This window comes from Rhea americana, unplaced genomic scaffold, assembly GCF_003343005.1.
Source record: "Rhea americana isolate MKP2758 unplaced genomic scaffold, rheAme1 scaffold_217, whole genome shotgun sequence".
In the NCBI taxonomy this organism is placed as follows: Eukaryota; Metazoa; Chordata; class Aves; order Rheiformes; family Rheidae; genus Rhea; species Rhea americana.
Window position 1 is genome coordinate 1,269,220 of NW_028186317.1, and position 25,697 is coordinate 1,294,916.

General features: G+C 41.9%; 1 protein-coding gene across 1 annotated transcript in view; it reads left to right on the plus strand.

Moving 5' to 3' along the window:
• UBR4 (ubiquitin protein ligase E3 component n-recognin 4) overlaps positions 1-25,697 on the plus strand; it is a gene marked incomplete at its 5' end in the record, with an annotated part of 81,370 nt that overhangs the window by 12,657 nt on the left and 43,016 nt on the right. The window contains 37 exons of the mRNA XM_085305233.1: positions 176-458; positions 1,056-1,188; positions 1,664-1,743; positions 2,656-2,784; positions 3,227-3,409; positions 3,620-3,742; positions 3,832-4,061; positions 4,676-4,800; positions 5,401-5,498; positions 5,637-5,794; positions 6,537-6,746; positions 7,744-7,845; positions 8,757-8,857; positions 9,454-9,652; positions 9,882-10,070; positions 10,402-10,465; positions 10,661-10,852; positions 11,468-11,538; positions 11,672-11,819; positions 12,328-12,555; positions 12,838-13,008; positions 13,120-13,302; positions 13,597-13,755; positions 14,040-14,192; positions 14,478-14,705; positions 15,592-15,749; positions 16,877-17,048; positions 17,421-17,622; positions 17,918-18,081; positions 18,572-18,788; positions 19,175-19,391; positions 21,950-22,013; positions 22,498-22,632; positions 23,294-23,468; positions 24,023-24,160; positions 24,622-24,743; positions 25,092-25,203. Of these exons, the coding sequence (XP_085161359.1) occupies positions 176-458; positions 1,056-1,188; positions 1,664-1,743; positions 2,656-2,784; positions 3,227-3,409; positions 3,620-3,742; positions 3,832-4,061; positions 4,676-4,800; positions 5,401-5,498; positions 5,637-5,794; positions 6,537-6,746; positions 7,744-7,845; positions 8,757-8,857; positions 9,454-9,652; positions 9,882-10,070; positions 10,402-10,465; positions 10,661-10,852; positions 11,468-11,538; positions 11,672-11,819; positions 12,328-12,555; positions 12,838-13,008; positions 13,120-13,302; positions 13,597-13,755; positions 14,040-14,192; positions 14,478-14,705; positions 15,592-15,749; positions 16,877-17,048; positions 17,421-17,622; positions 17,918-18,081; positions 18,572-18,788; positions 19,175-19,391; positions 21,950-22,013; positions 22,498-22,632; positions 23,294-23,468; positions 24,023-24,160; positions 24,622-24,743; positions 25,092-25,203 (5,816 nt within the window). The remainder of the gene's footprint in view (positions 1-175; positions 459-1,055; positions 1,189-1,663; positions 1,744-2,655; positions 2,785-3,226; positions 3,410-3,619; positions 3,743-3,831; positions 4,062-4,675; positions 4,801-5,400; positions 5,499-5,636; positions 5,795-6,536; positions 6,747-7,743; positions 7,846-8,756; positions 8,858-9,453; positions 9,653-9,881; positions 10,071-10,401; positions 10,466-10,660; positions 10,853-11,467; positions 11,539-11,671; positions 11,820-12,327; positions 12,556-12,837; positions 13,009-13,119; positions 13,303-13,596; positions 13,756-14,039; positions 14,193-14,477; positions 14,706-15,591; positions 15,750-16,876; positions 17,049-17,420; positions 17,623-17,917; positions 18,082-18,571; positions 18,789-19,174; positions 19,392-21,949; positions 22,014-22,497; positions 22,633-23,293; positions 23,469-24,022; positions 24,161-24,621; positions 24,744-25,091; positions 25,204-25,697) is intronic.

The window sequence follows — 25,697 nt, forward strand, 5'->3', positions numbered from 1 at the left end:
TTTATGAAGGTTTTACTTTTGTATAGTCTCATTCCAGTGGATGGTATAGTATTTGTTAGAAGTATAAGCAGAAAATAATTATTGAAATGTTTCTTGAACTTCTAGTTGAAAGGATTTTAAGAAGGGATCTAAGCGAAGAGAAATGTCGTTTATAAACCTCCTTTTTTATTGTCAGGTTTGTGGGCACACTGAAGCAAAATGCCTTGCAGGGGACTCTTCCCAGTGACACAGAAGATCTGAATGTCGAACATCTCCAGCTGCTGCTGCTTATTTTTCACAACTTCTCTGAAAGAGGCCGCAGATCCATCTTGACGCTCTGTATCCAGACAATCCTGGAGCTGACAGTGAACATGGACACGCAGCTGTGTTCTGTACCGCTCATTGTGGCTCGTCTGCTCTTGGTGTTTGACTACCTGCTCCATCAGTATTCCAAGGCCCCTGTGTATCTGTTTGAACAGGTAAGATTTTGAGATTGTRTTTTGGGTATTTATTTGGTCATTCAGCAGAAATCTGTAGCAGGTGATCATTTGCTGTGTTGTGGTCTCTTCAGGGCCTTTGAAAGTAACTCAGTTTTGATTTTTGTTAACAGCCTTCGGGATAATAACAAATAAATAATTGCATCTAATTCCTGGCAGCGGRTTGAGATACAGTGTAAACTCCTGGTGTAGCTACTGTCTAATAAACACAAAAATGAGGGCAATGGGCAAGGTGAAAGCCCACCTTATCTTTCAAAAGCATGAGTATTTGGGGTGTTTAGGCACTATTTCATGAATACTTTATACGTAGTCTTCTTGCTTTAGCTTTTCACTATTGGGCTTGTTTGGTGCTATTCTTGTCAGTGGGTTGCTAGTGTTCAGCTTTTTCGGTTGTTGGAATCATGACCATTGATTTAAGCTGCTTACTCCAAAGTAAAAGTTACCAGGGATGGTCCAGGGCTTCCCTCAGACGCTGGGAAGTTTGCATTTTAGCAGTGGAATTGTTTGGGGCTTACAGGATTCCATCTGCCACCCTAAATAATGAAGATACCTTTTTTCTTTTTTTTTCCTTCCACTTAGGTGCAATATAATTTGCTGACTCCACCCATTGGCTGGGTGAGTGGATCCCAGGACAGCAGCAGACGAACTTCTGTCCCGCTCTATCATGGATTTAAAGAAGTGGAAGAAAACTGGACTAAACACTGCTCRTCAGGTCAGAGAGGGAAATGTACAGGAATTTTTTTTTTCATTTCAAGATACGGTTTTACAAAAAATTGAAAGCCCTTTCTGAGGCCTGGCATGAGTACCTTTCCCTGCTTTTGAGGGGTATAGTTAAAACAGATGAGATAAAAATGCATGTAATTTTAAATAGAAAAGGAAGAAGTCAACAARTACTTTTGAACACTTGAGCGGTTTTATTGAACGAAGTAATTGTGGTCTAGGAGCATGCTACAAGAACTTCAAAATAAGTCGTTATTTCTTATGTCAGGGCTATGGGAGTTCGAAAACCTTGGCTGCATGCACCGTTGGTTAAAAGCATGTATAATGTATCATGCCACTAGATCAGTAGACTCTGATACAAGCTTTAAAATATGAAAGGGCTTTGGGGGATGRAGGGGAGAGGGTGAGACAGTACTGCTAACTACAGTCTGTCACTTTGAACGTTATTTTCACTACTCACGTTCCAGRTGCAGTTCCACAGCCCAGGTTCTACTGCATCCTCTCTCTAGAAGCTTCTGAAGATGATCTGAACCGTCTAGATAGCTCGGTATTGGAATTTTTGTTTTAAAGATGTTTCTCTAAGCTTTTAGAGGATTTGTACTGTCTTGACAACTGGCAGAGAAAGTAGAAGGAAAGACTTGATGAAGCAGCTAGCACAGAAATCTTCCTCCAAGCGGAGAGAAGAATAGTGGGTCAGTAAGATTAGATGGGATTCTCATTCTCTTTTGGTACTTCCCTGCAAGTCAGGGAAATCTGTATACAAAGTAAAGTGAGTAAAGTGTATTACTATGAAGATGTATTGGGCTACTTTTAGTAATACTCTAAAAAAGGCTGCATGTATTAATATAGCTTTAGAAAGTTGCAAAATACTTTTTTTTTTTTTTGATATGTTGAATATGTTGCTTACATTGAAGTATGTAAGCAGAGCCTAACTTAAAAGCTGTTGAGTGAGGTAGTCCTTGCTCATCCAGTCCTGTCCTGATATCTTGGTAGCTTATTTGGGAGAATTGAAGGCTGCCTGGGTTGCACTGAAGTAAATAGTAACTAAGGAGAGGTGACAATCTTTTCTGTTTATTCGTAGCCTGTGGTTGTAATAACCATGATATGACAGAGGGCTCTATCGTGTCTGTACTGATTTTTTTTTTTCAGTGCTAATGAAATATCTGAGACAAAGACACTAGGTAGTGAAGTTGCTTTACCTTCCTTTTGCTCTGTGTTTTTTTTATTTTTCCTGGATTTTGTTGTCATTAAGTTTTGGATGACACGTCAGAGTACGTATATGCAGCATGTATTAATGCTGTATTGGCACCCTGACTTGAGGGGAGAAGCACTTGACAGAATTAACCTTCTGAAGTTATTCTGAGGCTATTCTGAATATCTGAAGGAGGACTTTGACTGTATAAAAATGATCAGTTTTGCAGTCTGCAAGGCAACAATCCTGACTTGGCCTCTTTTGCAGGTTTGTGAAGTCCTTTTCTCTAGGACTGTGAAGTATGATGAGCTTTACACAGCCCTGACTTCACTCCTTGCAGCTGGATCACAGTTTGATACGCTCAGGAGGAAAGAGAACAAAAATGTCACTGCACTGGTGAGGCTTTGGGTGTTGCAGTAACGTTGTCTGTGTTGAGAAAATGGAGGATCCTCTAGTCTGGACAGTGGTTGGAGGAATGAAGAACTTTAAAAAAACTTACGGCTAGTGRTAGTACTTTTGGTGGTAGTAAGTTTTGTACGAGCTTTTAATTCATAACATGTTTTAGACTTGCTGTATGCCCCTGGGAGTTCCAAGAGGTTTGACTGAACCTCCCCCAACTCATCTTTAGAAGGAAGTGAGGTGAGATGATTAAATGAAGTCAGACTCAGCAGAGTTAAACTTGGTGCATAATGTGACAAAAACTCAGTCCAGCATTTGTCATCTGATTTGGCACATCTGTGGAAGTCCAGGGGTCCTTGATGAGATAACATTACAGTGGCTGTAACGATTGCAGCAGCATTTTTTCTTTACTAATATATCCAACTGTACTTCCATTTAGGAGGCCTGTGCACTTCAGTACTACTTCCTGATACTGTGGCGGATATTGGGGATTTTGCCTCCATCCAAAAACTACATGAATCAGTTGGCCACAAACACACCAGAAATGAGTGAATGTGATATTTTACACACGTTGCGCTGGTCTTCCCGTCTGCGTATCGCATCTTATGTCACATGGATCAAGGTACAGCCTCATCTTTATAGGGGTGTTTTGTAGAGTTGTGAGTGTGAATCTCTGATATTCTACACTGACTGCACACGGGAATCACGTGGGTTTGGTGATTAGAAAATGCAGACGCAAGTTCCCATTCCTCAAGTGTTCTAGTCTGGTAGTTGGCGGTGTGGTTAATTTTTGTAGCCTTTCTAAAATTAAGTGTGATGAATCTTTTTCTAGGATCACCTYACCAAGCAGGGCATGAAAGCTGAACATGCCACATCTCTCATTGAATTGGCCTCAGGCAAGTGCAGTTCAGTGAAGTATGATGTGGAAATAGCAGAGGAGTACTTTGCTCGGCAGGTAGGCTAGTGCGAACGCTACTGTGTACGTGGGTTATGTATTTTTGTGGAATGATTTGCACTTACAGTTCCATTACTTTATATTTTAAGATATCTTCTTTCTGTGGCGTTGACTGCACCACTATTCTTCAACTGCATGAAGTTCCTAGTTTACAGTCCATTTACACCCTTGATGCTGCAATTTCAAAGATCCAGGTTTCTCTAGATGAGCACTTTTCCAAGCTAGCTGCAGAAACTGATCCGCACAAGTCTTCGGAGATAACCAAGAACCTCTTGCCAGCTACGCTGCAGCTTATTGACACTTACGCTACATTTACTAGGTATGACTTTTAGCACCTCTCACAGGACTGTGACTTCCTTCTGTGYATGGGGCTTTTCACTTTGTGTTTTGTCTTCTTAGAAGTGGGTACCTTTTTTATAGTCCAGTGTAATTATTCTAACTTATCCTCTAAAATATCAAATGTTTGTTCTTTTTTTAAAAAAATTAACTTCTTAAGCACATGTGTGTAGTTGTTACTTCTCAGTAGTCTACTTGCCTGATCTTTCAAGACCCTGCAAAACAGCTTTTCTTCTCCTTATCTTACCAATCTGTGGAGTAGTACTATGCAAAGATACTTCACTGAGCTATAATTGAGACTATCAGAGAGACTGGTAAGGGAGAGAGGAGTGTTAATTCTTACAGTAAGTCTGAGGTCTTCTCAACTCTCTTTGGCTCCTGTGTACAAGAAAGCAAAAGTAAATCAGTTTTTCTTTTGAGTAGTCACTTCTCCTGGTAAGTGGCTTAGAGGAGATAAAAGCACAGAACTCCCTTAGTGGTGTCACATGAAGTATGGGGCACAACTTCTGAAGTTTGCTTTCCTATTTATCCCTGTATTGGCACRCTTGGTTTTGAAATGCTGTTTCCTGAAATAACTCCTTTCCATCCTGAATGCAGATCTTACTTGCTGCGGAGCCTCTCTGAAGAGGGCTCCCCTGAGAACAAACCCTCTGAAGAGAAGCTACGAGGTTATGCTGCTGTCCTCGCGATTGGATCCAGCCGTTGCAAGTCAAATACTCTAGGTGAGAGTCCTGGAGAGTTTAGATGTCCTTTTGCACGTAGCTGAAGCTTTCTACAGTCCTGCCAACATCATTTTCAAAGCTATGTGCTGCTTAGTGCCTTCTCTTTCTTGACCACTTATTTCAAATCGGGGTATCACCTGTCAGCAGCAGACTGGATATGTCTTCCTTTTAGTATTGTAGCAGCTGAAAAAGAGAGGGTGCCTTGAAAAAATAACTATCTTATGGGATTATCTGGCTTTGAAATGCTTTTACAGCCGTGTCAGTGCTCCAGCAGCAAAGCAGGGCATAGTAGGGGGAATTCTGAAATTTCRTACGTCAGAGTGTTGTGAATTAATATTTTTTCCATGTTTCCTTTTGCCCTAATAAGATGAAAGAAGCGGCAAAGCTCATGCAAACTTTAGCAATAATTTTGACTTGTAGCAAAGTGTGAAACTAGCCTTCAGCAGAACTAGAGCTCAAAGTTAGCTGTGTCTTTCTGATCAAGACAGTTATGACTGATTCAAATAAAGATCCAGTTTTAAACAGTGCCTTAATAGYATTCTACTGTTCAGCAATATCCATGCAATTATTCAGTGACTTAAGTGCCTGTATTGACTGCAGGTCCAACGCTTGTTCAGAATTTGCCATCAGCTGTGCAGACTTTATGTGAATCGTGGAACAACATTCATACAAATGAGTTTCCGAACATAGGCTCATGGGTGAGTCCAGTCCTGTGGATAGATGTGATGTAATCTTAACTCTGTAAATTGCTGGGAATGCTAGGTAGTGTGCTTTTCAGTTTAAAGATAAGTTCTTCTGATTCTTTTTTTTTTTTTTTTAATCTTGATTTTTCTTAGCGCAATGCCTTCGCAAATGACACGATCCCTGCAGAAAGCTACATCAGCGCAGTTCAGGCCGCTCACCTCGGCACGCTGTGCAGTCAAAGTCTACCTCTTGCAGCTTCCCTAAAGCACACCCTCCTCTCCCTGGTCAGACTTACTGGGGATCTCATTGTGTAAGTGCCCTTTTTTATATTGTATTCTTGCTTTTTATATTGTATTCTTGTTTTCTTTGCTCTTTTGAATTTCTGTCTTCATCCAACTCTTTAGATAGAGCACTTCCTGAACTGTGTGTATATTTTGAACTAAGCCTTTAATTGAGCTACTTGAGTGTAAAGTTCCAAATTCAAAAATGAATGAAAATTAGCCGTGCTGTCTCTATTAAATATCTCTAGAAGTCAGACACCTTGAAAAAAATCTATAGTGCTTCTTGTTGAACCAGGAAAATGAACTGTGGCAATATGGATCTAATGGATTAATTTGTATTTTGTTACTGTTTGGTTGTGTGATATTTTCAAAGCATAGGAAAGAATTGAAAAGAAAGCAGTTATTTTTTTTCCAGTGACCTTTTTTAAGATATTCTGAAACAAAATAGTTACTGACAATGCAAACATGTCTGAAGACCATACTAAAYGGTAGTAGGACTGTCTAGGAAAATGTTGTAGCTGTGTGTACGCGAAAAATTAAATAAAAATAAAAGGCAAAATCTTGGAAATGAGAACCATTTTTCCAAGGGGAAAATGGTTGGGATGGTATGGGATGGTATATCTATTCCTGCTTTTTGCAAAGGGCTTTTAATTTAGGCTTCCATTCAGACYTGTCTGTCTTGTATGACATTTGATTTATTCAATAAGGAAATTTCCTTGCTGTATCATGTAGACACTTACCTTTTTTGTTTGTTTTGTTTGTGTTTTCAAGGTGGTCAGACGATTTGAACCCACCACAGGTCATTCATTCCCTGTTGCCCCTTCTTTTGGAGACCAGCACRGAGAGCGTGGCAGAGATAAGCAGCAACTCCCTGGAAAGGATCTTGGGCCCTGCAGAGTCTGATGAATTCCTCGCACGTGTTTATGAAAAGTTGATCACAGGATGCTATAACATACTGGCGAATCACTCTGACCCAAACAGGTAGTAGGTAGTCCTCTTTCAGCAAAGCTGCCTACAAAGAATTATTGCAGATCTTAATAAARTAGTTTCTTCAGTAGCACAACAGAGAGGCTAAAAACCAGCTTATTTTCATCTGTTGAAGACTGTTGTACTTGTTGACTAAAAAATGCAGAATATTTTATCCAAGTTACTTTCAGTGTTGCAATTTAGGCAACGTGGATTTTAGCTGTTTGTTGTGACTCTGGATGGATCACGTGATATATCRGGATACTTTTTTATTTAAGCAAATAAATTATGAAAATACAAGCACAAAATCAGAGCTGAAGATGTCAAGCTGATTTGCTTTACGTTCCTTTGTCTCTCTTTTGCTCTTATATGAATGCCTAATCCCTGATGTGTAACGGCAAACTAGCCAGATTTATGCTTCCCTCTCCTTACTTGCTGTACGTATAGAGAGAATAARCTTGATGCACAGATGTTGATTCCACCAGGCTGGAACATAAAACTATTAGGATGATTATATTGCATCTTGTTAATACTGATCCCCTCTGGATGGGAGGTATTCAGAAGGAGATCCACTGATCCTTGTGGTAGAGAATGTAAATATAATTGGATTTTACTTGGGGGTTGCATTGTGGAGTGCAGATGAACAGAGGAGGGAATGAAGAGGAGTAAAGCTAAAAGAGACTTAAGGTATAAAAAGAGCAGCCAGTTAGAGGAATTTGTAATGTGATGTGTCTGAGAGGTCTAGATGATTCTAGGATTCTGAATGCGTAATTTTCCTTACAGCATCATCCACTGCTTTTTTTCCTGATCATTTGGTAGATTTGTCGGTGTTTACGTCATGGTAGTTGATCAGTTGTTTTCCTCCTGCGTCTTGGAAGGAGAGTCGCTTTCAGCTCGCAGAATGTTTATTAGAATTGTGTTGGCAGAATTAGTCGCTTCTTGGCTCTCAGTTGTTGCAACTGTTGGAATTTTGCTTATATATTCTTGTTTAATGTGCATCTTTGATCCTCAGCRGCCTCGATGAGTCCATCTTGGAGGAATGTTTGCAGCATCTGGAGAAACAGCTGGAGAGCAGCCAGGCCCGAAAAGCCATGGAGGAATTCTTTTCAGAAAGGTAAAGCCATCCTGCAAGTTGTAGGCCRCAGACTTTATTTCTCTTCTTTTCTCTTAGCTTATCACTCTTGATACTTATGTTAAAGCCTTTGTGCCTGAAAATGCAGAACTGTATAAACACAAGATACTTTTCAAGTGAAACAGGAGAGTGGAAAGACTTTCTGTGTGGGAGAGGAGCTAGGTCTTAGTCACTCCTAATAAATTACTCAGTGAGTCCTTGTAGCGATCAGCAATGAAGATGTTAGAGATTGGAAATGCGAGTGTTGTGTCGAGGGGCTTAAAAGGACATTTTTGGGAGGTGTTGGTGTATAAGGCGCTACCATTTGGGTTGCAAAATCCCATGTTTTCTCATCCCTCCTCTGGGCAATAGATTCATATTTTTAAGGGTAGTAGTAGTGTGTTGGCCTGACTTACAAGAATGAATGCGGACTGTGATAGAAACTGCATAGCACAACAGCAATGTTGGGAAGGGATGCRAGAGAGGGACTGGAGAAAAATTTCTTCCTATTAGAAAGTTGACTGATTTTTGCTCTCGACTTGTTCAGCAGTCCAAAACTGAAACAGTTTGGCTGTTGTGGGTTGTTAATGTGAAAAAAGAAAACATAGGCCAAGAAACATTGAAATTTAATTTGGAAACAGGCGCCTCTGTGATGAATTTGTGATGAATAATGGTTTGTGAGATATGAGTCTGAGATTTAGAGGTTTGAATCTGAGCGGARAGTTTGCCGTTTGTCTGAAAGCACCTACTGTGGCTTGGTTGCAGAGCAATGTTGGCGTTGCAGTGTGCTTTCCAGACTTCTTCCATCTCTGCCTAGGGCAAACAATTACATATCAGAGTAGCTGTAACTAAATGGAAGTGAGGAAAAAGGGGCTTTTACAAAACTTGACTTAATTTTTTCCCCCTTCCAATAGTGGAGAATTAGTCCAGATCATGATGGCAACAGCCAATGAGAATCTCTCAGCGAAGTTCTGTAACAGGGTGCTGAAATTCTTCACCAAGCTCTTCCAGCTGAGTAAGTGCTTGTGTTCACTGTCTGCATCATGCTTTTGTCCACCTAACACTGTTCTTTCACCTTCCCATTGCAATCTCTCTAGTACTTCAAAGAGAAGCTTTGAAAGGAAGTGACAGATTTATACTTTACATTTTCCCGTCTTGTTTGTGTTTTGCTGTTTTCTTTCTCATTTCCCCTACTCAGCTGCACRTGGTTTTTGGCCATATTCTTTTTTAGTATGGGGGAGGGTAAGATGATTTAGCTCTGCGAAAAGGCAGGTGGGCTTTCTGTGCTTGTATTCKCACAAGGCCTGTGAAGAAATAATTTTTACGTGTTGGAGAAATGCCTTTTGCTCTTTATAGGTGATTACTTGTCACAGTAAAGAGGGAAAGCATGTGTTTGAGAGAAGCTAGCAAAGGAACAAAACTTAGAATGACTATCTAGTCATACGCTTCATACTCTGTGTGCGAACGTGCGAAGTCTATTCTGTTTTGCACTTGGCACCATCTCCAATGAAACATTTTGTATCTGAGTGAAACCAGGAACAGAGGGAAAGCCATCTTCAGAAACATCCCTTTATAGCCTCTCTGTCACTCACCGGTAATTTTTCCTATTAGCTGAGAAGAGTCCCAACCCCAGCCTATTACGACTTTGTGGCTCTTTGGCTCAGTTGGCTTGTGTGGAACCTGTACGTCTGCAGGCCTGGTTAACCAGGATGACCATGTCGCCACCCAAAGATTCGGATCAACTGGATGTTGTTCAAGAGAACAGGCAGTTGCTGCAACTCTTGACAACTTACATTGTTCGGGAAAACAGGTAAGGTACAGCTTTTGTCAATGGTACACTGTTTRTTTGTTTTGCTCTGTAGATATGCAAGTTAATTATGAGTTGCTGATGGCTTCCTGTTGTCAGTTTTCGGATAGAATAATCGAGATAAGGCTATTCACAATGCAGGCATTGCTGTGTCAGYGCTCTTGCAGCGTGGAGCTTAGCTTTACCTCAGTGGGTGGTATACTGTATCTGCAACTTTCTTCTTTTTGATTAGCCAAGTCGGAGAAGGCGTGTGCACTGTTCTGCTGAGTACTCTAATACCAATGGCAACAGAAATGTTGGCCAATGGCGATGGTACCGGCTTTCCTGAGCTGATGGTCGTGATGGCAACTTTGGCTAGTGCAGGACAAGGTGCAGGACATCTCCAGCTTCACAGTGCTGCTGTTGACTGGCTAGGCAGATGGTAAGAGCAAACTGTCTACTACTGTTTGTTCACTTCTATGGCTTTTCTAGCAGTTTAGAGCCAGGAGTGAATGTTTGCTGATACAGACTTGTTTTCCAGTTTAATGGAATACAGAGTGATTGAGATGGGCCTCTTTGTATGTCTCTATGGGGAACAACCATGTGATCTCTTTGACTTTTCCACGCTTGGTGATTTAAGTAATTACTGCATTGATGTATTTCCTGTTGCTGATAGCTTCAAGCATTTCATTTGCTTTCTGTTTGTGAGAACTGTGCTTATACTTCCTAAAGGCTGTCAGTTGTAACAAATTTTCCTCTCTCTTCTCTTACAGCAAGAAATACTTGTCTCAAAAGAATGTGATAGAAAAAATGAATGCCAATGTCATGCAGGGGAAGGTAAGGCATGTGGCTGTTACTCAATTTGCAGGATTAAATCTCAGGCATGAGCTGTATCGGCTGTCCTGTTCTGCTTGCGTGGTGGGGATTGAAATGGATTTGATCTGGGGGGGKGTGTGTTACATTTTTCCTGTGCTATAGCAGCTATTGTGGGGTGTAAGTGTTGCCTCTCGTTTTCACTATCTTTGCTTATAGCATGTTACTATCYTGGAGTGTACGTGCCATATCGTCTCTTACCTGGCTGACGTCACCAATGCGCTGAGCCAGACCAGTGGCCAAGGACCAAGTCATCTTTCCGTTGACGGAGAAGAACGTGCTATTGAGGTGGATTCGGACTGGGTGGAAGAGTTGGCTGTGGAGGAGGAAGACTCTCAAGCTGAAGATTCGGTAAGTGAAAATCATGGTTAATGCTGCAAATGAGATGGAGGCTTCTGTTGCAGCGATCAGAGTTGTTCAGGTTATAAATTAAGATATTTTTGTCTGTTCCTGATGTGAGGTTGAGTGAAGAGCCTTAGTTGTCGGATCTGGAAGGGAATGTGTCATTCCTGCGTGAATCTTTTGCCTTCATGATGTCAACAAGGTCAAAAGCTTTCTTTAGAAAAAGAAAGGAAGAAATGGAGCAGGAATAAGATCTCTGTTTTTAGCTAATTGTTATCAATTATTAGCTTTCTTTATTGCCAGGCAACTTAAAGTAGGCTTTTAAGTGCTGCTGRGTGAAAAGCAAGGTGTTATTAACTCATTCTTTAAAATTTGTCATCTCCAAATAGTATTTTTGTTACTATTTCCTTTTTATTGGTTCATTCTTTCTAGTTACTGTAAAATAAGGCCATGTCATCTTTCCACATGATTTGATACCAGCTGCCTCCTTTTGGCAAGATGGTGCTAAAACTCACTGTTCTTGAAATGCACGTTTAGTAGATGAGGAACATATTCTGTACCATGGGCCTTCAGCATGGCCATGCAGTTGTAATGCCTTACTAAAACACCTTTCTTTTCATACAGGATGAAGATTCTCTTTGCAATAAACTCTGTACCTTCACCATCACACAGAAAGAATTCATGAACCAGCATTGGTAAGAATCTTTCAAGACTTCCTGGTCAGGATTGCGGCCTGATGTTTCTGGCTATTGAGAAGGAGAGAAATGCAGTCTGTAGAGTCTTCCTAAGGCACTGTAATTTTTAACTCATCTTGTTTATTTTGTACAGGTATCACTGTCACACTTGCAAGATGGTTGATGGGGTTGGTGTTTGCACAGTTTGTGCTAAAGTTTGTCACAAGGATCATGAGATTTCTTATGCCAAATACGGATCATTCTTCTGTGACTGTGGAGCCAAGGAGGATGGCAGTTGCCTGGTAAACTCTTTTTGTCAAAATTCAAGCAGTTTGGCCCCCTAAAAGTGATTTACTGAGTTTTTAAGGACTTCTGCAGAGTTTTCTGTTCTTCAGTAATTTATTTCACAATACGAATAYGTAAGAATAGAGACTTGAAGGCCTTGGTTTTACAAGAACTTTAGCTTGCTTACAGCTTGTCTGGTGACTTAATGTTTTTTYGCCAAATAAATGCATTGACAAATCTCCCTACTGGATGGCAACTGGGATTCCACATACTTTATCCAGAATTCACAAGTTGACTTGAGCTGTCTGACTGTCAGATACCAGCTCTTCCCATGCTTTCCACTAGCAGCAACTAAGTTGCTTTGAAATATGAATGTTTTCCTAAAGCTTGGGTGGAGAGCAACATGCAAGATACAGGACGATTGTTCTTACTTCATTAAAATTGCATTCTGTGAGAATTACATTCTGTGGTTTTTTTTTTTTTTTTTTTTTTTTTTTGATTGCCAAATTTGATTTGGGCTCTCAGGCTTTGGTGAAGAGAACCCCCAGCAGTGGTATGAGCTCTACCATGAAAGAATCTGCATTCCAGAGCGAGCCCAGAGTGCCTGAGAGTGTCATTCGACATGCAAGCACGTCTCCCGCAGAGAAAGCTAAGGTCACCATCAGTGAGGGGAAGGGCCCTGACGAAGAAAAACCCAAGAAGAGCAGCCTGTGTAGAAACGTCGAGGGYTGTCGGGAGGAACTGCAGTCCCAGGTATAATTATAAGCTAGCTGTTAAAGGGAAGGCGGTCTATGGTGCAGGTTAAGTTTGAATTCTGTATTGAGTGCTGTCATTAGCAGTTTAGTCTGGTGAAGGTTGGATCTTAGGCAGGCTTTTTTGGTTATCAGCTAAGTTGCRTCATTTTTGTGCTTTTCATTATGCTAACGGAGATCATAAAAGCAGCATCAGGTTTTAAAGAATAGCTGAAACGCAGCTCTTGTGAAGATTTCCAGCAGGAGTATCTTGTGTCTGACTTGCCACATCTGTTTCTTGTAGGCTAACTTCTCCTTTGCTCCTTTGGTGCTGGAGATGCTGAATTTCTTAATGGATGCCATCCAGATAAACTTCCAGCAAGCTTCAGCCATGGGCAGCAGCAGTCGTGCACAGCACGCTCTCAATGAGCTGCACACTTTGGACAAGACAGTAGAAATGACAGATCAGTTAATGGTATGATACTGCAGGTTTTAGGAATACTTGGAGTACGAGTGGGAGGGATCGCTTTTAAGCAGATAAGTTTGTGATACGCTTTGTATGTGCTGTTCATTACCGATGACTCAGGTCCCAACTCTTGGCTCTCAAGAAGGTGCTTTTGAAAACGTCCGCATGAACTACAGTGGTGACCAGGGCCAGACGATCCGACAGCTGATCAGCGCTCACGTGCTGAGGCGGGTGGCGATGTGCGTGCTGTCTTCCCCGCATGGACGTCGGCAGCACCTGGCTGTGAGCCATGAAAAGGGCAAGGTGAGTTCTGAGAAGACAGACACTGCTARCTCTGTGAAGGAGGTTGGATTGTAAAAAAGAATGAAACAGTCTTAAAATACTAAACAACAGATAGAAAAAGACTCAGGCTCCCTGTCTTTAGATCTGGGTCTTCTGTAAAGTATTAGATAACTGAGAAAAAGCTCTTCAGAGAAAAGTATTCTTGCAGCAGACACGGTGAAAACTGGGAGGATGTAATGATAGAATTGATTAGTGTCGTCCCCCCCCTTTCCCCTGATGCTGAAGTTGGATAACTAATTTCATTTCATTTTGTAGATTACAGTCCTCCAGCTCTCAGCATTGCTGAAACAAGCAGACTCCAGYAAGAGAAAATTGACCCTTACTCGCCTTGCATCTGCACCAGTTCCATTTACTGTCCTGAGCCTCACTGGAAATCCCTGCAAGGAGGACTACCTGGCTGTGTGTGGACTGAAAGTAAGTGTCTGACAAGCCCTTTTCTGGACAGTTGGAGGTATCTTCTCAAACCAGGCTGTATTTCTTTGCTCTGAGGAGTTGAACTGTAAAAGTTACAGAGGTCTGTCACTAATACTAGTTCGTAAATCACTTTCATACCAGATAAACTGATACATACTAGGTATATAGATATCCTATACGAATCACTGGAGCTAAGAGGAATGCTGGCTTTTAACTCTGTTCTTGGCTTAAAATGTCTACATTTTTTGTTCTAATATTTGACTTAATGTTTTTCATTACTCAAGGATTGCCACGTGTTAACGTTCAGCAGCTCTGGATCGGTCTCTGATCATTTGGTACTTCATCCCCAACTAGCCACTGGAAATTTCATCATTAAAGCTGTGTGGCTGCCAGGATCTCAAACAGAGCTTGCTATTGTGACGGCAGACTTTGTGAAGGTATGGTTAGTCGTAAGCTACAGATGGTATTTCATCGTCTTGTTTTCAGACATTAGAGCCTGGGTCTCTGATGACTTGCGTRTAGGAGAATATTACAGCATTCTTAGTTAGAAGTGAATTAGAAATATAMATTTGAGGTGTTTGACTATTCTTTTTTTTTTGTTGTTAAAGAGAATGTCCCTGACATCTAGTAGGCATTCGCCTGTCTCAATTTATGTCTGTTTGCATTGTCAAAAAGGACTGTTCTCTAACTTAGCAGTTAACTCTTCCTGATTCTTCCCACAGATTTATGACCTTTCTGTAGATGCCTTGAGCCCGACATTTTATTTCCTTCTACCAAGCTCCAAAATCAGGGATGTCACTTTCCTCTTCAATGAGGAGGGGAAGAACATAATAGTGATCATGTCCTCTGCTGGGTACATTTATACKCAGCTTATGGAAGAGGCAAGCAGTGCCCAGCACGGACCATTCTATGTCACCAAYGTACTTGAAGTCAACCATGAAGACCTAAAGGTAATGATGGCTTCCCTTTCTTAAGGTATGAGCTGCAGCAGCTTTTGCTTTCATTTGCATCTAACAGTTGAAGGCAGAAATTGTCTTTTTTCCTTCTTTTTTCTTTCTCTAATTTCCCAATCTAGATCAGCTTGGTTGCTGTTCTTCTAAAGAGAGAAATATCCTTGCAGTGAAAGGGGGTGAGGGTGAAAATTTAACTCCTTGATCCTTTCATCTAGAAAAYGGATCATGTTTTCCATGGTTGGGTTATGCCCATGTATGAAGTTATGCCCAACAGGATTTCTCAGCAGGGAGATGGTTTCAGAGCAGGGCTGTTCTCAGAGCGAGGTACTCTAAAGGTGCAGTAACCAGAATTGGCAAGGTTTTCAGCCACTGCTGGGGCTGCAGAGGTGCTTTGAGCATCCTTTCTGGTTGGTAGCAGCTCTCAAGTGCTCTTGGTGCATGCTACACGTGCAGGTGCCTTTTGAAATCTGTCCAAATTTTATACGGTGCTTTTCTCCCAGACTGCTCCAAAACAGGGAGATAGATGAGAGGATCTTGCAGCAAAGCTCCTTTATGAGCTGAGAACATGGGGAGGACTCCATGTGAGATTGTCATATAACATTCGAGCGTACAGACGCTGTAGCTGAGCACACTGCCTACAGCCTGTGGGTATGCAGTCTCAGTATCCCATTCAAAAGCCTTTGAAGTATCTGATAGATGAGTTCACCAAGGAGCTCAGCTCATAAAATTGTCATTTAGGACTGTGTTTAGGGCKATGGGGGCAGCTGGGGAGAGGCTTTGGAAATAATTCTGTCAGCTGAGAAGTTAAAATGCCTGACTGCTGGGAGTCKTTCAGAAGATGCGTGTTAATCTGCAATGCCATTGTTTTTCTCTGATCCTGCAGGACAGTAATGGCCAGGTAGCAGGAGGTGGAGTGTCAGTGTATTACTCCCATGTCCTGCAGATGTTATTCTTCAGTTACTGTCAAGGCAAATCCTTTGCAGCCACCGTCAGCCGGGCCAATCTGGAGGTACAGCGGCTATTCCCAATTAACATAAAGAGGTGAGGCTCATCTGGAAGACTCCCCCAATATTTCTGTTTCTCACTAATCCTTAACAACTCAGCTCCTCATGGCCAAAGCTGGTGGTGAAGTTTCTGTTTTCGGCTGATGATTTCGTGCTATTCTCCATGCTGTCTCTGCCCTGATTGCAAAATGGTTTGAAACCATAGCTGGCTGTGTGGGCAGTGGGGCGTGAATGCATTTCTTCTGCTCGCTAGGATTTCACGGCAGAAAGGTGGCTTCCGAGCAGCCTTGCCGCTCAGTGTGGAGCTGCTGCTGGTGCAGCAGCTGGAACTGATGGGATTACCCACCCGCATGGGGGATGCAGAGCAGGAAGCCTTTGTTTCCTTTCGGCGCCAGTGCTGCAGTGGACCTTGTCATATTAAGGCTCATTTTCAGGCTTCCCTGAGGGAGACCTATCTCTTATGCTATGAAAATGTCAAGGAAAAATCTCTTCTATCATCTATTCTGACAACTAGAGCTGGGCACTTAGGCCACAGATAGCCTAACTCTCTCTCGCTAGCCTAAGACAAAGCCATTAACTTGAATAGGTTTTGTGGAAGTGTCAGGTTGCAAGAGCTCCATTGCTCCCAGTCAAATTTGGTATAATATTTTTGCAGCTTTTTGTTTCAAAGAGCAGAATCGCACAGATTCTCTTGTGTTGGCCTTTGCTTAGTACTGTTGGGTGTATTGAGACGTAGAGCTGCTCATCTGTTTGTGTTGACTCTTAACACTGCTAGGATGTAGCAGTATAGTTTGTTATTCCTCCAGTAATGGTTGATAACAGGAGCACGTGCTTTTAAAAAATAGCTTAAAGCTGTTTTAAAATTACTTCCTTGATTTTGGGCAAAAAATACTGCTAGGTAAATGTCTTCTCTCAAGTCTTCTGGGTAGAGATCAGGGCTGTGAGTTGGGGTGCTCGTGCCTTCTGCTCACTTAAATGACTCCTTGGTTTCTCACCTATAAACTGGGCAACAGGGCAGCTATGTTCCTGGCTGTTCATCAGTGAAGTGCTTATGGTTCCTGCTGAAGAGGAAACTTTAACTAGTTTGAACTGTAAAGGATTTTGTCTATTTCCACATGTTGTTACTTCTTAAATTAATGTCGTTCTGCCTTTCATCTCTTGCAGTTCAAATGGTGGGAGTAAGACTTCACCAGCGCTGTGTCAGTGGTCTGAGGTCATGAACCATCCTGGCTTGGTCTGCTGTGTTCAGCAAACCACAGGTGTTCCACTGGTGGTGATGGTGAAGCCAGATACCTTTCTCATCCAGGAGATTAAAACCTTGCCAGCRAAAGCAAAGGTTGGTTGTGGTTCTCTGTGTTTTTTGGCCATTCAAACATAAACTTTCTTGTGGTTCCATCACAGTTGGTTTTTCATAATGCAAGTTCTTGTCACGGTGTCCTGAAGAAGACTCCCACTCRTAATGGCTTTTAACTGCTGTTGGGAATGTTTTTTTGTTATACRAGCTTTTTGACTCATCTGTGTTTTTTAAGTGTTCAGATCATATTTTTCTGCTGCTTCCAAACAGTTATGTTTTGCTCTGGTTTATCATCATCTTTGAGCTTCTTATCTGCACTCTCTAATTTTTGCAGCCTCTCTCATGCAAAGARTTTGTTGCTGCAAATGGCAGTTACCGGATTCTTCCCTTGACTCGTATGCCCCACTTTTCCAGATTCAGGACATGGTGGCCATCCGTCACACCGCCTGTAATGAACAGCAGAGGACTACTATGATCTTGCTGTGTGAAGATGGCAGTCTGCGGATCTACATGGCTAATGTAGAAAATACCTCCTACTGGCTCCAGCCCTCTCTCCARCCTAGCAGTGTCATCAGCATCATGAAGCCAGTTCGCAAGCGCAAGGCAGCTGCCATTAGTAAGGCATTTTTTTTGTGTGTATATTTTGTCTAAGGTACCAATGGCAAATACAGATGTGAAGATTGATCGGTGTCCTATAGAAACTTCAGACAGTCACTTCTGACAGTTRCTGGTTAACTTCAGGACTAAGTCTGACAGTCATGGGGGAATGTTTTCATAGGCATGTATGATAAATGAATAACTATTGGACYACCACAGGCATTTCCAAAAGAAGTGAGCTCAATCTGCAGCTTTTGTACCTTAGCTTTATCTGTTAATATCTCTTGTAAAAAATTCTCTCTCTTTTCTTTTAGCAACTCGCACGTCTAGCCAAGTAAACTTCCCTATTGACTTCTTTGAGCACAACCAGCAACTCACGGATGTGGAGTTTGGAGGCAATGACCTGCTGCAGGTTTACAATGCTCAGCAGATAAAGCACCGGCTCAATTCCACTGGCATGTATGTGGCGAACACAAAGGTAAATGAAGCAACCTGGGGAGCTCTGTTAACACTTCTAGGTGACATTACTGGCAGGGTTGATGGTGTGTCTTTTCTCAGAAGTCTGCATCGTTTTTCAAACAGTCCTATGCAAAATCAGTAATAATACTGTTACACACAMACTGAAGGCACCTACGTACAGATTTTCATTGTATGCTCAAATGCAGACATCTGAACAGTCAGCTCTGCATGCAAATTACAGCCAGTCTTCTGCTTTCAGGGATTAATCCTCCACTATAGAAGGCTCTACAGAACAAACTGTGTGTCTGCTTTCACACGCAGGGCTTCCAAACARGCATTTGCTTCTAAAAAGAACACAGTAGAAAGTCAGATTTGATTCTCGGGGAATAGCTCATTGTGCCATGGTGCAAAATSGCCCTTGATCTTGCAGGGAGATGATGTAATGTAAGGTTGTAGTTAGCAGTGTGGKTTTTTTTGACTTTCCCTGAGCTGTGATTTGTTTCCTACAGCCTGGAGGTTTCACCATTGAAGTGACAAACAATAACAGCACAATGGTGATGACAGGCATGCGGGTCCAGATTGGCACGCAAGCAATAGAAAGAGCACCCTCGTACCTGGAGATATTTGGCCGCACCATGCAGCTGAACATGACTAGGGCTCGCTGGTTCGATTTCCCTTTCACTCGTGAGGAAGCCTTGCAGGCTGACAAAAAGCTAACCATCTTCAGTAAGTCTTTGTTTGCTTTGACTACCTGTTGGTCTAGCTTGTTGAAGCTACTGTGCTTGATCTCGTAGTAAGGAGGATTTCCACRAGCTGTTTGTTGGACCTGAACACAGAAAGAGTTTGAGGTGCAGATSCTGCACATGTAATGGTTCTTGAGGGCCTGGCTTCTTGTTGCACTGAATAAATGTGCCATACCTCAGTTCAGCTCAAGAATTTTGTGTTGAGGTAATATGGAAGGAAAGCAGCCTCGAAAAGAAGGTGAAACAGTAAGTCAGTGGGTGTATGAAAGTAACAGTGTAATCACTATCCTGACCTGAAGAAGCTGTGCTTGTTGATATTCAGGAGAAGGTGTTTTACGAGTGTTTAAGAAACCTCTCTTGTCATTGCAGTTGGGGCTTCTGTGGATCCTGCTGGAGTCACAATGATGGATTCCATAAAGATTTATGGCAAAACCAAAGAGCAGTTTGGGTGGCCTGACGAGCCCCCCGAAGATTTTCCATCTGCTTCCGTGAGCAATGTTTGTCCCCCAAACCTGAATCAAGGCAACGGTACTGGAGACACRGAGACAGCTGCCCCTGCTGCTGCCAGCGGAACTGTTCTGGAGAGGTATCTGTGTAGTCTTGCTTTTATTTGCCTTTGAAAARTGGCTAGTTGCTCTAGAGGGGCCCTAGAAACACTTGTGTGTTCTTAACGGGGAGAACGTGCAGGGTTAGCGAAGCATTCTCAGTGCCGTACAAAATAGCACCTGAACTATCAATGATTCTCTTCCGAAGAGGGCTTCCCACTCACTCTTGAAGTATCTGGCGGAGTAGAGGATAGATCTGTGTTCRCGCTTCATGTTGCTAAGTTCATTTGTTACGGCTGTCTTGATGAGCTGGAAGAGATTTCTGCTGCCTCGGTATATTTTCTCATTTCAAGCTAGCCCTTTTTTAGTCTCCAGAGCTCACAAAAGTTAGGCCTCTCTGAACCTGAGTTCAGTTTTGAGGAGGACTTTGTGCGTGACCTTGCCCTAGACGAGTGGTTCCCAAGAGCTTATCTTACAGGCTGAACGTTACAACTACRGTGGTGTAAAAAGTGATTGCTTTTTTTTTTTTTTTTTCCCTCCCCTACTATGTCCCTGCTGAGAAACCAACTGCAGGGCTGAGTTGGGCATGCATTTGGCAGAAGCGAGAGAACTTTTTTACATCCATCATATTTTCTTTCCATGAGCTCATATGGTCTGTGCTGTAAAGGTTGTAAAAAGCCTGCAAGCTGGTAGGAACAGGAGCAGGAGGGAMAATGGATCAGAGAAGAACCAGCACTGCTGAAAACTAAGCATTTTAAAGTATATGCTCCTGGATTTAAGTCATGCTTTAAGGGGCAGTTGCATCTTGTTGCAGGATTTTGGCAGCTATTGCTGTCCTGTAATATTTTATATAATAGTTCGTGGGATTTTCTCCTGTGCATAATTTCTCTTTTCTTTTCTCTGCTTTGACATCTCCACAAGATGTCTCTCTCTGCACAGACGTGCTTTTTGTTTTCTCCAAAGCATTGAGATTATTTTCTTAAAACCCAGAACTAAAGTATTTTTATTTTTACTTACGTGTTGCAGAATACTGTTACCTTATAATGGGCTTCTTGAGTAGGAACAGCTAATAGTTGGCAGGAGGCAGTTTTCCCATCAGAAGTTTGGTGTCTGTATCTTTGAATTTGACCCTCAATGATGCTTTAAGCAGTGTGTTTGGCTTCTCTGTTCTAGGTGGCCTGAATCTCCTTTATTTTCTTTTGCTATTAGGCAGGTGTGCACTGCCCAGATAGGTAGAGCCCTGCTTAGATTTACTGTATATATTGCTCTCCCAGCTTCCTGATTCCCCATTTAATTTGCCTTTTGCTTAGAATGTATTCTAGGGAGTTTTTCTGTGAGCTTTACACGTGTTTGTTTTTTTTTCTTTTTTTTTTCCCTTCTTCTCCCTTTTTCTTTGCTCCCCCAAAGTTCTGAAACTGAGTCCCTAACCACCTTGGACCGGTTAGTATGCCATCCTTTTCTCTGCACGAATGAGTGTGTGTCAGAGAGACGAAACACATGATGTGGCTTTTGTTGACTGTTTTCTGTTTTTCAAGCGACATTTGCTTCTTTACATTCTGGTCATTGCATGGCAGATGATTTAGCGAAATGTAAAGAGGAGGCGGTTTGCAGCTTTCCGCTGGATACAGCATAACTGTTGTTTGTTTGACAGACTCTTCTTGCTTTTGTCCCTCCTTATGTCTTTTTCCCACTTATACTTCCCTACTAGCTTTATGGAGGGTGGCTGAGAGTAGGGGGAATGTACTGTTGTTTGTCACCACCACACCAGAGAGTTTGCCTYGTTCTTGTGTTGTTTCTTCTACTTAGCATCCACTCCTTCGTTGTTATTCCTCCCCTTAATGCTATTTCTTCCGTCCCGTTATCCGTATTCTTGCACTGCTCCTTTCGGTGTGTCAGATGGCGTTTCAGGTAGTTGCACCGCAAGGCGAGGAGTGGTGCTGCAAGGGAGATTCAGCACTGCTGCAAGCTGTAAATGAGGTTTTCCCTTGGGGCAAGTATTTTACTAGCCTGCCTTACCTGCTGTCAAAAGTGACCGAATGCAGGCTGTATGGACTTTAGGATCTCTCACTTGAGTCAGACTTGGTGCTCAGAGTTAATTTTCCTCCGGAGTATTTTGGGCTGATACTCCAAATTGAAAAGAGCAACCTGTGTGAAAATAGCAAGCGGGTAGAATCTTGCTCCCTTAGAAAAGTCGGTTACGCTTTTTCCCATGTGTCATGCCAACCCTTGATCTGCAGTCATATGTACGTCTGTGGGCCATGGTGAATYGGTACTGTCAAGACAATCCAAGTTATCCCTGCTGCAGGCTGCGTAAGGAAATGTTTTATCCTCTTTGGTAGAGAAAAGCCCCTGTCTTTCAGCTGTGGATTATTAAAGCAGTCCTAAGTTTGTCTGTGAGCGTGAGCCAGGTTTAACTCTGGTCTGTAACACAATGAAATGATATGCATGGTGCCTGTGGCAGGTTTTATCATGCTTTGATTTTGTACTTGGCATTCGTTAGCTGTCTCTGAGCTACTCATGACTGTAGCCTGCATAAAGCAAAGTGCTAAGGAGGGAGAAGGGTTGCTGTACTCAAGCCTGCTTTCCTTTCTCCCTTCAGGCTAGTAGTGAGTTCTTTAGAAGCGCTGGAAAGCTGCTTTGCTGTAGGACCAGTCAACGAGAAGGCAAGTAACTTTCTGAATACATGCTTGAGCTTTCAGAGACGAGGGAGGAGGGGCAAGATCAGCAGCACCTCCTGCAGCCCTAGGGGCCTGATACCAGAAGAGAGCCGCATCCGTTTTGCTCAGAGCACTGATCTGAAAGTTGACTTAGCGAAAAGCGTTTGAAACTAGTTTAGAATGACAATTGGCATTTGCATTTATCGCTGGTGGGATTTTTGTGCTGTAGAGTGACCTCGTTTGCAAAAACAGCAGTGTAGCAGCCCGCAGATCTCAGAAGGACTTCTCGTGTGTAGACGTGTGAATCATCCTTTAAATGTCAAATAATAAATTGAGTGGGATATCAAAACTGTTTTGAGTGGAGGTAGAAACCTGCGTGCTCAGCAGGGAAGAGTAGAGCGAGGAGGGGAGCCTCAGGTACACCGAGAAATCGGACTCTTAGCGTCACCTTCATGGTAAATGTACTGAAGAACGGTTTTTGTCTGTTCAGGAGAAGAATAAGGTGGCAGCTCAGGAACTGGCTACTATGCTGTTGTCAATGCCAGCTCCTTCCAGCGTCCAGCAGCAAACCAAGAGTCTCTTGGCCAGCTTGCACACCAGTCGTTCAGCATACCATAACCACAAGGTAATGTGCAAGGATTTCAAAGTCTGCTGTATCTTGCCAGTTTATGGTTGAGGTGCAACATGCCCCTGGAGAGCACTTTGTCCATGCAGTTTATACCTGCTGGATAATTTTTCTTTTTGGAAGGGCCTTCCTGAGAGTCTGTTTCATCAGAACTTCACTACTTAAAATGCTTCTGGAAGACTTTGGTGGGAAATAATACCAGTTAATCTAGCAAAATCTCTATCTTGAATCATGTGAAGTTTGTTTGCCAGCTGTGTCCCATAGCTCTGTTTCTTCTGGTTYCCATTTCTGCAGACATCTAACTCTAGTATGATAAGAAAATGTAAGGATAAATAGTGGTGAGACTATACACTAACATAACAGAAATACGTAGATTCCTGTTGAAAACTGCTTAACTGGCAAGCAAAGRCTATCTTTATACACTGGTCTTTCCATTTACATTACAGTCGGGGGTGGAGGGGAGGAAGGAAGAGAAAAACAATTCTGCARCCAGACTCTTTTCTTGTTACTGGATGACTTTTAATATTAGTTGTCCTTCCTAAATGATCCTGACCAAGAATTAATGCAGTGAGTGCCAGATTTCACCATGCAACTGTGTTTCAGTTGTTTTGCTGCTGTTGTCTCTTTTGTTTCTTTACCTACAATATCTTTTACTTTACAGGATCAAGCATTGCTAAGTAAAGCCATTCAGTACTTGAGTTCYTCAACCAAAGAAGGGAAAGACCTTGATCCTGAAGTGTTCCAGAGATTGGTTATCACTGCTCGATCCATTGCTATTATGAGACCCAACAATCTTGTTCATTATACGGAGTCAAAGCTGCCACAGTTGGAATCAGGTAGATAAGTCTGGATTTTTTTATTCAATTTTCTCATGTGATAACTGAAAATGTCTTGTGGTGTCTGGCTCAGTGCGACAGTGATCGTAAATACTTTATCTTGGAGAGCTCTCGAGTAAATGTGATCATTTACAATCCCTTTCATCTCTCCTTTTTTAAGGGCTACTGTTCCACAATCTTTGTAGAATCTTATGCTACTTAAACGTAAAGAAAAAAAAATTCAGGCAGTAAATCAGAAAGGGAGCATCCTAAAATGGATTCAGAGCAAAGGTATTAAAAGGAGTCAATTATTGCTGTAAAGGAAGAAAGGTTTCCCACAAACACAGATGGACTGAAGATGCTGGGGACTGTTCATAAGACATTTCTCTCTCTTGAGCAATCCCATTACCAGTTTTTAAAGTATRAATGGTTCTTGGCATGTTTAGTGTGAGATAGTTTTTGTAACRAAGATATCGGAGCCTCTAACAAAARCCCTTTCAAATAAACTTAGTGTTACTCTGCTGGTTGATGCTTTTGCCTGTGCAGTTCTGACAGCTGTTTTTTGATCCGTACAGAGAGTGAAGAAGGACAAGAGGCCCAGAAACACGCTGAAGGAGATGGGTGCACGTTTATTACCCAGCTGGTCAACCACTTCTGGAAACTACATGCATCAAAACCSAAAAACGCCTTCCTTGCCCCTGCCTGCTTGCCAGGTGTGCTWCCTCTTTATTTGCTGTTACCGAGCTTACGTATTTTGCAAGAACATTTTTTTTAAGCTTGTAAATAGAATAAGTGGCTTGTTCCAAACTAGACTTAAGATCTTAATGATGCCGTGCATGCCCTCTAAGTATATCTGCAAATTCTACTCTAATGCTTTTGTTCAAAAGTATAAGGGGACTGATGACTGATGATTTRTTCGCATCTGACTATGTGGATGGTTATTTTGGTGTTAAAGGATATTTGGTGGCACTGRTATATGGTACGTGCATTATTCTGTATGTTAGAGTGGCAAGAAGGGTACGTAAGGTAATTTCGGACTGGAACTTTAGTATTTTTAGGCTGCTAACGTTGTGCCCTGAAGTCTRCAAACAAAAGATGCTTCCTGCAAGTGTGTCGCTTCATATGCTGAAATGGACAGATAGATGATTACAGTCCTACTTTTATTCCTCTTCAGGTCTGACGCATGTTGAGGCCACGGTCAATGCTTTGGTGGATATTATCCATGGATACTGCACATGTGAACTGGACTGTATCCACACAGCATCCAAGATCTATATGCAGATGTTACTTTGCCCTGTACGTAATCTCGCTCTGTTCTGTATCGTCCTGTAGTACTGTAACATAGAGGCAGTTAAATGCAAGACAGTTTGCAAGGTTATGCAGAACGAAGATATGCAGCCAAAAACACAGCTGGGAGACAAGTGAATGAATGAGAAATTATGTGGAAGGATAGGTAATGCTGTATAGCTGCTGGTGGAAATTGTGTTTAGAAGTTAGGAGGTGACGTATGCTTTACATGAATYGTGTGAGATTCTTACACAGTCTTAATCTTACAGAGATTAAGTGTATTTCTAGCTGCATTTCCAAGTACTATGAAGGAACAGTAAACGTTTGAAATTTAACAATTAATTTTTAACCCTGTAGGATCCTGCAGTGAGCTTTTCTTGCAAACAAGCTTTGATCAGAGTGCTGAGACCAAGGAACAAGCGGAGACATGTGACCTTGCCATCTTCCCCTCGGAGCAATACTCCTATGGGTATGCGAGATCCGTTTGTCTTTGTCTTTAAAGAGCATGACCTACCTTCTTTGTCATAAAAGATAAAGCTCGTTCTTGACAAGAAAATAAACCTCGTCCTTTAAATGGAACAAAAACAGTCTTTCTCCTTTCTTTTCCTTTCTTCCTTCTCTCTTGTCCCCCGAAGACTATTTTGTTTCCACATTCACCTCTTCCTTGATGCTATTGGTCTCAAATTAGAGATCTTTCTAAGATATTCCCGTTTCTGTAGTAGAGACAGTTAACTTTTTGGTTAACTGGGTGTASTAGTTCAGACAATTGTATTTTTGTGAATATCTTCAAGTCTTTATAAATCAATCTTAGAAATGTGTGCAGACTAGAATTAGCATATCGTATCTCTATCCAAGAGATACTTTTTAGTATTTGTGTGAATTTTAGTTGTCCTGGAAGCTATTAAAGACTGTGGGTAAATAAAGGACAGCTTAGTTTTTTTTTTTTTTTTTTTTTTTTTTTTT